This window comes from Penicillium pulvis, assembly GCF_028828015.1.
Source record: "Penicillium pulvis strain IBT 33274 chromosome Unknown contig_7_segment1_segment0, whole genome shotgun sequence".
In the NCBI taxonomy this organism is placed as follows: Eukaryota; Fungi; Ascomycota; class Eurotiomycetes; order Eurotiales; family Aspergillaceae; genus Penicillium; species Penicillium pulvis.
The window spans coordinates 945,419-957,626 of record NW_026643079.1 but is presented as its reverse complement, the minus strand read 5'-3'; the positions used below and the strand labels follow the sequence as shown (position 1 = coordinate 957,626).

At 46.7% G+C, this 12,208-nt stretch overlaps 2 protein-coding genes across 2 annotated transcripts; both read right to left on the bottom strand.

The window, feature by feature from the left end:
- Positions 1-4,292: 4,292 nt before the first annotated feature.
- On the bottom strand, positions 4,293-5,842 carry N7503_008303 (homeobox domain-containing protein). Its single transcript, XM_057067850.1, has 4 exons — positions 5,771-5,842; positions 5,474-5,650; positions 4,709-5,410; positions 4,293-4,648 (listed from the first exon to the last, which is right to left on the bottom strand). Exons 2-4 carry the CDS (start codon positions 5,573-5,575, stop codon positions 4,535-4,537), a joined length of 918 nt encoding a protein of 305 aa, XP_056918705.1. The 5' UTR covers positions 5,576-5,650; positions 5,771-5,842; the 3' UTR covers positions 4,293-4,534.
- A 4,861-nt stretch (positions 5,843-10,703) lies between these two features.
- N7503_008302 (pyrroline-5-carboxylate reductase family protein) lies at positions 10,704-11,846 on the bottom strand. Its single transcript, XM_057067849.1, has 2 exons — positions 11,123-11,846; positions 10,704-11,066 (listed from the first exon to the last, which is right to left on the bottom strand). Exons 1-2 carry the CDS (start codon positions 11,670-11,672, stop codon positions 10,774-10,776), a joined length of 843 nt encoding a protein of 280 aa, XP_056918704.1. The 5' UTR covers positions 11,673-11,846; the 3' UTR covers positions 10,704-10,773.
- Positions 11,847-12,208: the final 362 nt, after the last annotated feature.

Sequence of the window (12,208 nt, the reverse complement as noted above, 5' to 3'; positions counted from 1 at the left end):
TTGATTAATCGGGTGCTACCACTAAGAAGGAGTATAAATATAGATCGAGCTCCCTGCGTTCAGACATAAGAAAGGTGATGAAAGGATGGAAGGTAGGGCGAGGGAGACAAAGGTTGAGGGCTGCTGACAAACGGCAGTTCGTCGAATCGTGTTGTATAAACTTACATCTCACTTGTATTTCAATATCAATATCGAGGGCCTTTATGGAGAATTGATCGAAACAGGTGACAGAAAATAGGAAAATATTTAGAAGAAAGGTGATGGTAAAATCCCTGCGTTCTGTCGTTCCGAATTGCAGTGGGGTAGCGTAGAGATAGTAAGCTAAGGGAAGTGTGCGTATAAATGATAGCTACTATCTAATACAAATCACCTCATCACGAGGACAAAACAATTACTACTAATGCGTAGATTATCTAATTTAGACCATATTCGAATCTGACAACAAGCAACGCTAAGGAATGACACTAATCTCAAACAGAGGAAGTCTCAAAAAACTGCATGCATGATACATTACCCCAAGAGGAAACTCCATGGAACCGGGCTCCCCTTCCAGAAGCACGCAGATTCCCGGTCTCCCGGCGCCACAATGCCCGATACTGTGGTAGAGAGCGCCATCTGCATGCAAGGCCTGTCAGTCTCTAATTTGTGACCTTCATGAGGGGGCCGTACACTGCTAATTCGGCATCATTGGGTGTAACATCATGTCTGGGGCAAACTGCGGTCTGGATGTCAATAGCTTTCAACATCGACATATGATATCGTTTTTGGGATGGTTGGCAGTCTCGAATCTTGATTTTCTTCTTTGACCCTTGCAGAATCTTTGTTGGGGTTGTCCCTTGTAGCTTGGCACAGTCGAAATGTCGGTGGCAGGATCGCAATATCATGTTTCCTTGTGGCGCTGTAACGCAGATGTTCATACTAGCTTCCCCCGTGCAGCTGTCATCTCGGTTAACGAAACGCTTACTCAAGAGAAACCAAAATTAGATGTTGACCGACCTTCCGTTCCTACCTTTGATTTGCCGGGTTCCCCAGTTCGCGTGTCCACACTCCATAGTCAATAGTCAATAGATGTGGAATCCCCACCACGCGCTTACTGCATGTGGAAAACCTCCGTGTTATACGCTCCTTGCACCTCAACAATGAATTTAGCCAAGCAATGTGGATAATGTGGACATCTGACTGTTCGGCAGCATGTTCCAGAAGAAAAAATAATAGCCCGCGAAATTGTCCGTGCTAAAGCGACATTGGCCAGATCACCCGGCGCTATTGATTTCGCTACGTGGAACGGTGGGTCCCGTCGATCATCGAATTGATTGATCCAAATAATTCAATAGTGCGATCCATCAAGATCCCAAACTTTGACAAAGATGTTCTCCGCAAACCCAGAATGCGTGTTGTATCGTATTGACTGTACCCTTCAAAGCCTAACCAAGGCTACCTAATCCACCTAAGGAAGGAGACAACATTCAAGGTTACATGATCGACGTCTGCCTACATACCTAAAAAAGAAAGAAACACATGCGATGTAATGCGAGGGTCAAAACGAACATGTCAAATTTTTTTCCTCCGTGTATTCCGTTAAAATAAAAATTAATCAAAAAAAAAAATTAAAGCAAGAAAAAGCAAGTCACAATGCAATGCGATCCCATTGGCCTACATAAACTCACCGATGAACACCCTCACGAACGCCTCGATCTGCAGCCGATCGTCATAGGTGCGCCGGGACTGACATGAGATAGATCACATTTTCAAAAACGACAGCTCCAACGCAAAGACCCCCGGACATCCCCCAAAGAACCAAAACCTAACCTAGAGAAACCAACGTGACGACCTGCATCTCAACCAGCGGCTGTGACACGCCATCGTGCACAAGGGCGTCATAGGCTGAATTTCACCGCCATATGACGGGTCATGTACAACACTCTGTCGCCTTGCGCATAGATTTACAGGCAGTGGCAAGGATCATTTAATATGTACATGTGTTGTGATTCGACGCATTACTTCCTGTCGTCTGCGCGCGCCAGGAAACCTTTTCCCTGCTTGTTTTCCTGGTCCCCGGGCTCCCAGTGTGACTAGGTCTTGCATAACCGCGCCCAATGTTAGGCTATCACTGACTTCCTTTTATGGTATATGGATCACTCTCGCCCCTGGGCTTTGACGTATATGTATTTTTTTTTTTTTACTGGGGGGTACGTATACACGTATATGCAGATATGTGCTGTCCTTTGCATTCAGATGTGAATAGCGGGGGCATGGACATGCATTTGGATCCATGTTCCCGATTTGTAGATCATTCTGATACTACAAAGTATATACGGAGTACAGATAGGAGTATGGTGATAGCCTATTCCTAATGATCCTCTTCGGGGCTAATTCGGGATCTACAATCAACTAAGTTTTTGCTTTTGCTCCTCTTTTTCACATGTCGGACATTTTCCGTAATTGGAATCAAGACTACGCGCCCAGGAAAGGATCAGGGACAGGAACATACAAGATCGAATAATTCGAATTTGGGGTTTCTCTTAATTCTTTTTCCCTTCTGTTTCCTTGTATTTTGGGTCAAGGTTCTTAGGGCGTAAAGTCCACGTTTCGAACTAGGCACCCAGCCACAGTTCCAACTAAAAGGCAATTGTCTGAGACATCAGACAAGAGGATCAAAAGGAAAAAAGAAAGTATGGCTCGGCGTATCACCGCAACCGACTCCAAATCCACATGGACTAACCTTCACCAAGACCAGCCCAGCCCGCAAGCCCAAAAAGCAAGTTGCCCCAAAGCCCCGAGATTACTCCATGTGGCAGCAGATTGTCTCTTCTCAGTGGAAATCTCATCCGCAGGATTCACATTGTTGGTACAGCCCCTACAGGGCAACGAGCAACAACCCTGTCAATTTCCTACGAAACGATACGAAACAATGAGACAAAAAATTCCTTGTCTAAACCTTATCGTTGATGAAAGGCGTGCCCCAGGTGCTATGGTGGGACTCGGGCAACCTCACCCAAACAATGGGTGTTTTCTCTTCTAACCCACTTCCCACCCGCAAAGTCATAGACCAAAAAATCAGACTTTTGGAAATTGAAGGCGAGATTAAACACGTTTTTGACAGATGTCACCTACGTTAGATTAAGACAAGCCGGGCTCGGTAGCTGATTTCCGGTGCTGATACATAACCGCGCGGACGAACCAAACTCTATGCGCCGTCAAAAGGGGTAGATGGTCCGACTTACTTCTCTAGCTCTTACTTGCTTACTTTGTTTAATCTCACATAGAGTTAAGTTCGACGTCATGGCCGGGCTGGGGGTGGGCTCCAACAAATGAGCGGGTATGAAATCTCGATCGTGAAATGTTAATTTTTCAGGTTTGGCATCTGGGTCAAGTGGGTCGTTCAGGTGGCAGGTCTGGAAATACATATTAAACAATAATTAAAACATTAAGAAACGGATCCATGGGAATAGATTTGGAAGGACCCAATATTGAGTCGATCCAAAGGTCAAATGGTGCCTATGAGTGGAAATTGCCTATAATAGGCTTATTCGGTGTGTAAGTATTTTCCGATTCGTTTTACATCACTGCTCCAGGTCTACGCGCAAGATCCGGGTATTGGGGTAACATTTAAAACCAAAAGTAAAAGGGAAAAAGGGAAAAAGGCCAAGCCCAGCTGAAATGACTCTGCCTCAGCTCTAAGGGGTCGGCCGAGATGATCAGCAGCTGGATTCGCTGAAAAAGTGGTTCCTCATGCCGCTTAGTCGTAAGGCATGATCCACGTTTCCCGTCATGCGTGCAATAATACGAGATCGTCCTGTATCGCCCGGTGGGGAGTGATGTGCAAATCCCGTCATATCGACATGATTCTCCCCACACCACCTTGAGGGAATTAAAGGAAAGGAAATGAAATGAAAAAGAAAAAAATACAGGAAAATAAGATACTGGAATTAAAGATGATCTTTTCTCATGATGTATAAAATTGATAGCCGATATACCCGATAGAACACCTAGTAATGCATTTCAAATGTAAGTCTCATGGTCTGACGCGACAGGGCACAAGGATGCGACATGCACAGTGCGACAGGTGTTGAAGCCAATGACAATAATTTCCCATAAATCCCAAATACCCCTTTGCCGTTTAAGCCCGCTTGGTAAATAACATGTCCCATCAGATAAAAAGGGTATCAAGAAATGATATCTGCAAGGTTCCCCTGCCTCATGAGCATGGGGCCTTATGATAAAGCAAATAATCCCGCAATCCAGCAATCTCGAAACTTGTAGAGGAAAAATAAAATAAAAAAATAAAAAATAAAAAGACATAGGAGAAGAGTATAATGCCAGTCTATCTCCAGTCCGTGACTCGTAAAGAAAATGGAAGAAGCTTCCGGTCGTAATGAGATCCGAATAAACGCTTGTGTTGATGCCGTGTATCGTTGCATGCAGTCGGTAATAATTGTAATAAAGGCCGTAAGTGAAGGTAATGTGAGGATGCGATATGCGTAGAACAGTAGAACATGCGCGACACAGCATCTAATGATGAGGTGAGAGCAATTTAGACGCCTTCGACATCGCTGAAAGGTGAATGCCGCGAGTCGTCACCTCCACGCATCTGGTTGCGCAGGGCAGGCAGTTGTCGACGCCGAGCATTAATGAACCAATTGCTAATCTAAAACAAATCTTGTGAGCCATGTTTCACATACGTTCCGGATTGAAATTGAGGTCTTACCTGACTGATCGAAAGACCAGTTCGGGTCATAAACATCTGCTTATCTTCCTCACTGGGGTAAGGATGATCCAAATGCTCATGAAACCAAGCGCGCAAAATATCAGTCACGGGCTTGGGCAAATTTCCCCGACGACGTTTACTTTTGGGATCAATCGCGTCCCCCATAATTCCAAAATTGGCTTGCTGAGGATGCGCCATCATAGGTTGCGACATTTGCTCTTGCTCGGAGGGATATCCCATTGGGTGCCCATAAGGCGACTGGCCATGCATCATGGGTGCACCGTACTGTTCGTTTCTGCGGTCTACCATCTGTGCGGGCATGGGAGCGGGCTGACCACGGTATTCGTGTGCATAGGGATCGGAGCGTGGCGCCATCCTGCTGTCTGGGTAACCCTTTCGGTCTGGCATGGATCCTAAGTCTCGAATCGGGGGAAGGATAGGACTGGGTCCTCGTGCGGAGCTTTCGCCGAGCCGCATCGACAAGTGGTCTCCCATCTGCCGGGGTGGGTGTTCGCCGGTGCGAGTAGTGTATTCATGGTGGTGCTCTCCGTAGGTAGATTTAGGTGACCGGTTGGTGGGATAACCAGGGATGGAGCGAGGATCGGCCATGTCATGGCCGGATCCAGGGCGCTTCTGTGATGGGGGCCGCGAGTTATAGTATGTGGATGAATCGATATCGTCGTGTAGGTGAGGTGGGAGAATCTATCAGGCGTCAGTATTTTTGAGGGTGTTCTGGCACTGTATTTCCAGCATCTGGAGACTTACCTCGCGGAATGATGGAAGTTGCTGAGTATGACCAGCCGGGGACCGGCTTGCGTATGAAATGGCCATGTCGGTATCCTCGTCCAACTCACGGGACTGGGACATAGACGGGGTATAGAGCAAGGTATAAAGGTACGACAGCTAGACACAAAAAGCAAGGCGTTCAACAGATCGAACCAACTATACAAGGCGCACGGTTAACCACAAGGTTCATATCATGAACGAGAGTTGTAATTATAATCTCGAGGAGTATGAAAATGGAAAAGGAAAAGAAAGATAAATGTAGAGGAAGAAACTCACTTTGGGAAACCGTGCTGAATTTACGTTGACATGGCAAAGCCAAGATCATGCAAGGTTGGGGAATGAGGGCGGATGGAAATGGAGTTTTTGGGGATCTCCAAATAATGCAGGGCACAGTACATTTTAAAATAAAAGACATGGCACCCAGCTGTAACATGTCCATGGAAAGGTAAGAACAGGGGGGGGTCCAGAAAAATGACGATCGTGGGCGCAAGTGGGTACTTGGGAGCCACAAACTACGGAGCACCACTACTTCCTTGTCGAGGCATGCAGAGCGGAGAAGAGGGGTGCAAATCGCAAGAACCCTATGGAGCATCCTTAAGGTTGACCTTGACAGATAGCGCCAAGGATCTTTGGTTCCTGTCAACCTGGAAATAGTCTGACTTTAGTGCCAGGATCTATCAGGTGGCGCCAGGAACTGCTCGTTTCCCCCCCCATTTTCCACGCTAGTTTTGATTTGTATTTTTGAATTTTGGGATTTTGGGATTTTTTATGGTTTTATTGATTCGCCCACAATTGGATCAATGTGTAATTATCAGATTTATAATCTGAAAAAAGAAAACCCCGTTTTCTGGTCTCCAGACACCGATGGTACTGTCCATGTTTGGTGTATACATCCGTAATGCGATCTCAGATTTTGGGCGGTTTGGGTTTGGAACTAGTACTTTTGGGAAATCAATTTAGCAAAAATAGGAAAATTACAAAAATACATCTCAGATCAATCGGCAAGGTCCGGAATTCCCATAGATCCTATCGACACATACCATAGGGGCAGCAGGGGGGGGGGAAGGAAAAAGGAAGTGGAGAGCGGCATTCTGCTAACTGTTCCTGAGTCAAGCTGAACTTAATTAATTCAAATACTGGAAATCCATTGCTTTTTCTAGTGGAGAACGACAAATCAAAAATGAAGAACCGAAATCCTCATACGGTCAGGAAGTGGAGCATTTCAAAACCCAGAAAGCAGTCTCCGAAAGCCAGGGAAAGATCGTCTCTGCTGCCCCGGGGGAAAAAGGTTCCACTGGTGTCAGACATCGTGACCTACCACTGGTTACCGATCGCGACTCATCCCGAGGGCTTATCCCGGATTGTGGGTTTTGTATTTGGGACAGAATCCGAACCAGACAATAATTCGTTAGACTTTCTTTTATGGTTTTCCCTTTTCTGATTTTTGGTCTGTGGTTATTGGGTTGGTTCGGGGAACAGGAAGTGGCATGACGGTGACCTCGATTCGATCCCACTTACAAGCCTCTGATCGGTGGGCACGGAGATCGATCGACCACAGGAGGCCAGCTAGAGGGGCTGGTATCCGTGGTGTGGTCTTCTTGGCACAATTCGGACAGGGATGGGTAGATCGCCTAGGGGTTCTTCAATCGTCTCCACTTCCTTCGAGATGAACCATACAGAGTGTGGCGCACCAGATCCACCCCATGCTCTCTGTCTCCCGTACGTCAGATCACCCACACGAATCCGCTTGGATCCATCCATGACGCGACGCTTTCGAAAGCGAGAAATACATGAGAGAACAAGGCAGATTTGGAGACGAATCCGATGCTTCCATTGGTACTCCTTCCATCTCAGGTGAGAACACATGCAGCTGATGGAGGGCAAGCATCATGCATATGACATCTCAGGTTTTCTTTTTCTTTTTTTTTTATTATTATTATTCCATTCCTTTAAATTATTCAAATGATTTCCGACTGAATCCGCCAGGGGTGGTGGGGAAAACCTAGTGTGGTAGACTGACGTGGTTGGAGAGGCGTTCTGTCCCCGGGATTTGATTACCCCTCGATGTGACAGAACTCTCGTGGTTCCTGTCTAGCGTTCTTTCCCGATCGCCGGTGATTTGCGCTCTGATTTGATATGTGATGCGGCTCGCGTGTCGCCTATATCTACTACGATTCATAAACTAGACCAACGCGAGACAGAAAAAAATCACCACCTACCCCACTCGTGGTCCACATTAGGCTGACAACAATGGCGCAAGAAGTCCAGCTCACTTCAATGCCATCGGAGATCCTCTAAAGTGGGGCTAATAGGGCCACTTAACCAGCCTAGGTATAGGACCGCTGAGCTAGTCATTCTCATCCTGGTCATGCCCCCTCGAAACACATGGGAAATATATTGCGACATTAAACAAGGTCAAACACTTCTCAGGCTTGCCCCGTTATGTCCCTCCGTTTCGGGCTCGTGATCCCTGTCAGAGTCATTAACCTGACACCCAGGTTCCGGCAGATGGGTGCACGACATTTCGGACTCGTTCCGTCGTATCCTCGAACTGCACGCCAACAAACTCTGATCATCCAAACTCCCTTAGCTGAACAAGGCAATCTCCCCGGAGCTTAATCAACAAGCTAGCCATGGGACGCCACAACGCGATTAACCAGGCGTCAAACCCAGAGGCTGAAATGACTTGTGATCCACTTGACCAACCCGATCTACCCCCGTTTCGGAACCGGAAGATGTGGAATTTGGATCCAGCCTCCACGAGGCCTTGGATCTGAATTGGATCTGTACCTTGTTTGTCGCTTGATTCGCCCATCATACAAGGGAGCGATCGCACGGATCTGGGATTTTTGGATCTCCTTGCTGGAGATCTTTTCAAGATCCGATTTCATTCTTTTCATTAAGTAATCTCTTTTTTTTAATCTTATTTTTGAGGTCACTACATATGTTGTACAAAATAACTGCAAAAAAAAAAAAAAAAATAAAAGAATAAAAAAATTTGAAAATGAAAAGAAAGTGACAAAGAGATTCGCCCGTTCTCCACTTGTGGATTTCCCTGCCATCCCCACGGCAAGTCAAAAAGAAAAAAAAATAATTAAATACAAATGAAATCATTCAAATGTTGACAGATCGTCATTTCGCAAGATCCGAGATCGTGCATAAAATGGAGTATGCAGATCATCCAATCGTGCAGGGATTGGAAGAAATACTCCATGAATACTATAGCGTAATGCAGGAATTTGTCATGCAACCTTTCCCGGTACTGGGGTCGCAAAGTATGGCCGATCGCATTTTTGAGCAACTTTCGGTAAGGAACCTTATTTCCTGTCAATCTATTAACTATACATTTAGATTTAGGATTTGCCAAGGTCATCTCCGCCTTTCAATAGTGCTGTAGTTCCTCGGCTTGGTTCCCTGGTTGTATACCGCCTTCATTTCTCGTTTCTGATATCATGTACCAGTCTTTCCTGGTCTTCGGGTCGATGTGATGTCAGCTAGTGAGGCGAGATTGAAATCAAAACTATATCGCTCGGCCAATATCAATGTGGAATGTGAGAAAGTGGCGTCCCCTACCGCAGGACATCCAGTTATCTGCAAGGAAATTGATAGGATCAATTCATTTCTGGTCTTCGGAACTGGACTCCGGCTTCGGTTACCGCCTGTCACTTCTGGGGGAGTTAATTTATTGACCCAGCCTCCTGGTAGCTGGGATGATCCGCTCGCAGGAAACTTTATAGGCATAAACTATGCTCCACATTAGATGTTATATTTACTTGGAAGTATATATCAATATCCAAAATTCGATCAGGGTCTAGCGATGGAAACTTTTTATCGTCACGGTAATCAAGTATGACCTCCAGAGCTTCCAAGGTTGATGTTTGATGCATCGTACTTTGTTTGTCCCGCATGCTTGGCTGTGAGGTGACTCAGGCAAGTTACTTCGCTGCGTGCCAGTTGTTCTGCAGCGATGTACTTGGAAGTGTCAGTTGCACGAACCGGTCTATCAATGTTGAGCAGCCCCTGCAGGAGACCTAAATTATCAAAAATCTACCGTTTCTAGTTCGGCTGCTTATTGTTTGCTTGATATCCCCGCAAGGGTTTCCCAACAATCTGAGGTCGCATCCCTGTCGGCCCGGTAACTCACTGACATATCGGGCCGCGGGTGTGACCTCCGCCCTATGCCCCGTGGAACAGCCCCTGACGTATGTGGTCGTAGTGCATCACTATATCACATTCCTGTGGCGGATACATATGTCGGTCTGTCCGAGTTCCAAGGTTGTCATCGCAGTTCCTATTTCGAGCCATGAGTAGTTCAAACATGTTCAAACATGTGATAATAAATTTGGCTTGGAATCCTTTTATTTCAATTTCGCCCAATGCAACACAAAGTTTGTCAACAATTGAACCCAAAATGCTCCTCCCCGCATTTAAGTGACTTAGTTTTGGTCATATAGTACCGGGATCCTTGCGATAAGCCTGAACCCTGAATATCAACTTGCCCTTCCTGTTCGCCCAAGCGATACCCTCCCGGCTTTTCATTCAGCTTAGACCAAGCGCGGGTGAGTTAGTACCCAGTTCAGTATGTGGATAATCCATGTCCTCTAGGAATGATAAGGGAAAAGCTACACGTGCATCACTATCTAAACCGCAATCATCCTTCAAGCTCTAGTAGATTTAGAGTTTCCAAAACCTCGATAGAGAATGATTTGCCTAAGTGATAATTGATGTACACGGTTTGAAAAGGTAGTTTCTGCCTGTTATGGCCCTTGAAGATGAATGCAAGTCATCGAAGAATTCCAAATTGATGCCAAGGCCGAAGGGAAGTTGATATCACCCAATTGCTTGTCGCCGGCATCAGGTTGGGTCACAATCGAAGTTTGACATGGATGTTAAGTGCTTTCCAGCCCTGGGGGGTTGTCTTCTCACCGCTGAGGGGTACATAGTAGTCCTACATATAGTCAGAGGAGACCGGTGTGGCTACCACATCATGATTTGTGGAACAGACTCCCGAGTTTAGAATAAGGTGATGGTGAGAGATCATATCAGATTGCATATATCCATTCAGGTGGGCACTCTTTATGTCAGACCGCTCAAGAGCTTTTCCAGATCTACTCAGTAGAGGGCCGCGCACGAGCAGTACGAGGATCCAACCCCCTCCACATACAGGATACATGCTTATCGATAGGTGGTTGGGAGCAATGAACCAAATGTGGGTATTAAAGTTCTTTTAATTCCTGTCTAGAAATGCTGGTATCTTTTTTTAGCTCTCCAGATCTAGTCTAGTTCTTGCCAAGCTCCGCAGATCGCGAAGTAGCTGCCTGGACAGCCTTGTCAACAATCTCCTTGAAGCCCTGTGCCTCAAAGGACTGCAGAGCAGCATATGTGGTTCCGTTGGGGCTAGTGACATTCTTGCGCAGCTGGCCGGGCTCATCGGATGACTCGACAAGCATCTTGCCAGCACCGAGACAAGTCTGAGTAGCCAAGCGAGTGGCCTGTTCTTGGGGCAAGCCAAGGGCGGTAGCACTGGAAATGAGGTGCTCCACCATAGCGAAAAAGTAGGCAGGTCCAGATCCTGATAGAGATGTTAGAGTTATCAAGTTCAGACTTCCTGCTGGTCAATTTACTTACCGGAAAGACCAGTCACAACATCGAGAAGCTCCTCCTTGTCAACCCACTCGGTAGCCTTGCTAACGCTGCTCAGCAGCGCGTTCACGAGCTCCTTCTCCTCGGAGGTAACATCGGCGCTAGCATAAGCACCGGAAGCACCCTCACCGACAAGCGCGGGAGTGTTGGGCATAACGCGAACAACGTGTGCGGAGCGTCCATCGGGGGTCCGTGACCACTCTTCCAAGCTGCTGAGTGTGATTCCGGCGGCGATACTGACAACAACGGGCAGAGTCGTGCGCTTGGACCAGGATGCTCCCAGCTCCTCGCAGACACCCTTCGTGACCTGGGGCTTGACAGCGATGATGACAATATCGGCATTGGCGCCAGCCTCGGTGTTGTCGGTGGTGGTCTTGACACCGACGGCCGCGAGCTTTTCCCGGTTGACGTCCCACGGCTCGGAAACGGTGATGTTCTGCTTGTTAACACCCTTGGTCACCAGGCCACCGATGATGGCAGAGGCCATGTTGCCTCCGCCGATGAAGGCGAGCTTGCTATCTTGGAGAGAGGGCATTGTATGGATTGTGAGGTATGTGTATCGTGGGTTTGGTCGTAGATGTTTAATGTTCTTGATGTTGAAAATCCCCCACTTTGCTTGCTTATCGGAGGTGGGGCAGTGTACAGACAACCAACAATGCCCGATATCGGTTGAGGGGAAGAGTGTCAAAGTATTATATGTCAAAAGACATAGAAAATGGGGAATTGGAATATTTATGCTATTTCAAATTGCAATTCGACCCCGCAAAATGTCAGTTATGACACATCGGTGGTGACCCCAGACTTAGCACGTGACTGCTTATCGCCGTCCACCGGGCCGGTCAACCGGTACACTAGACGCCATTCCTGCGTGATCAAGGTTGGAAATGATTGGATTCTAAGGCTTTAATCTTAATACTATGGTACGAGCTATGTATTGATGTGTGAATATATTGCCCGTACCGATTGGGGTATGTTTATAATAGCTATCAATATCATTTCAAAAGTATATATCGGATGGACTCTGCGCCAATTTCTTAGATTGAAGTAACATCGACATGATCGAAAGCTTCA

Coding starts and splice junctions, on each gene's coding strand:
- N7503_008302 (XM_057067849.1), bottom strand. CDS start 11,672: ATGCCCTCTCTCCAAGATAGCAAGCTCGCCTTCATCGGCGGAGGCAAC. Junction 11,067..11,122: donor TGTTGTGACTGGTCTTTCCG/GTAAGTAAATTG, acceptor CATCTCTATCAG/GATCTGGACCTGCCTACTTT.
- N7503_008303 (XM_057067850.1), bottom strand. CDS start 5,575: ATGTCCCAGTCCCGTGAGTTGGACGAGGATACCGACATGGCCATTTCA. Junction 5,411..5,473: donor AACTTCCATCATTCCGCGAG/GTAAGTCTCCAG, acceptor GACGCCTGATAG/ATTCTCCCACCTCACCTACA. Junction 4,649..4,708: donor CTGGTCTTTCGATCAGTCAG/GTAAGACCTCAA, acceptor GATTTGTTTTAG/ATTAGCAATTGGTTCATTAA.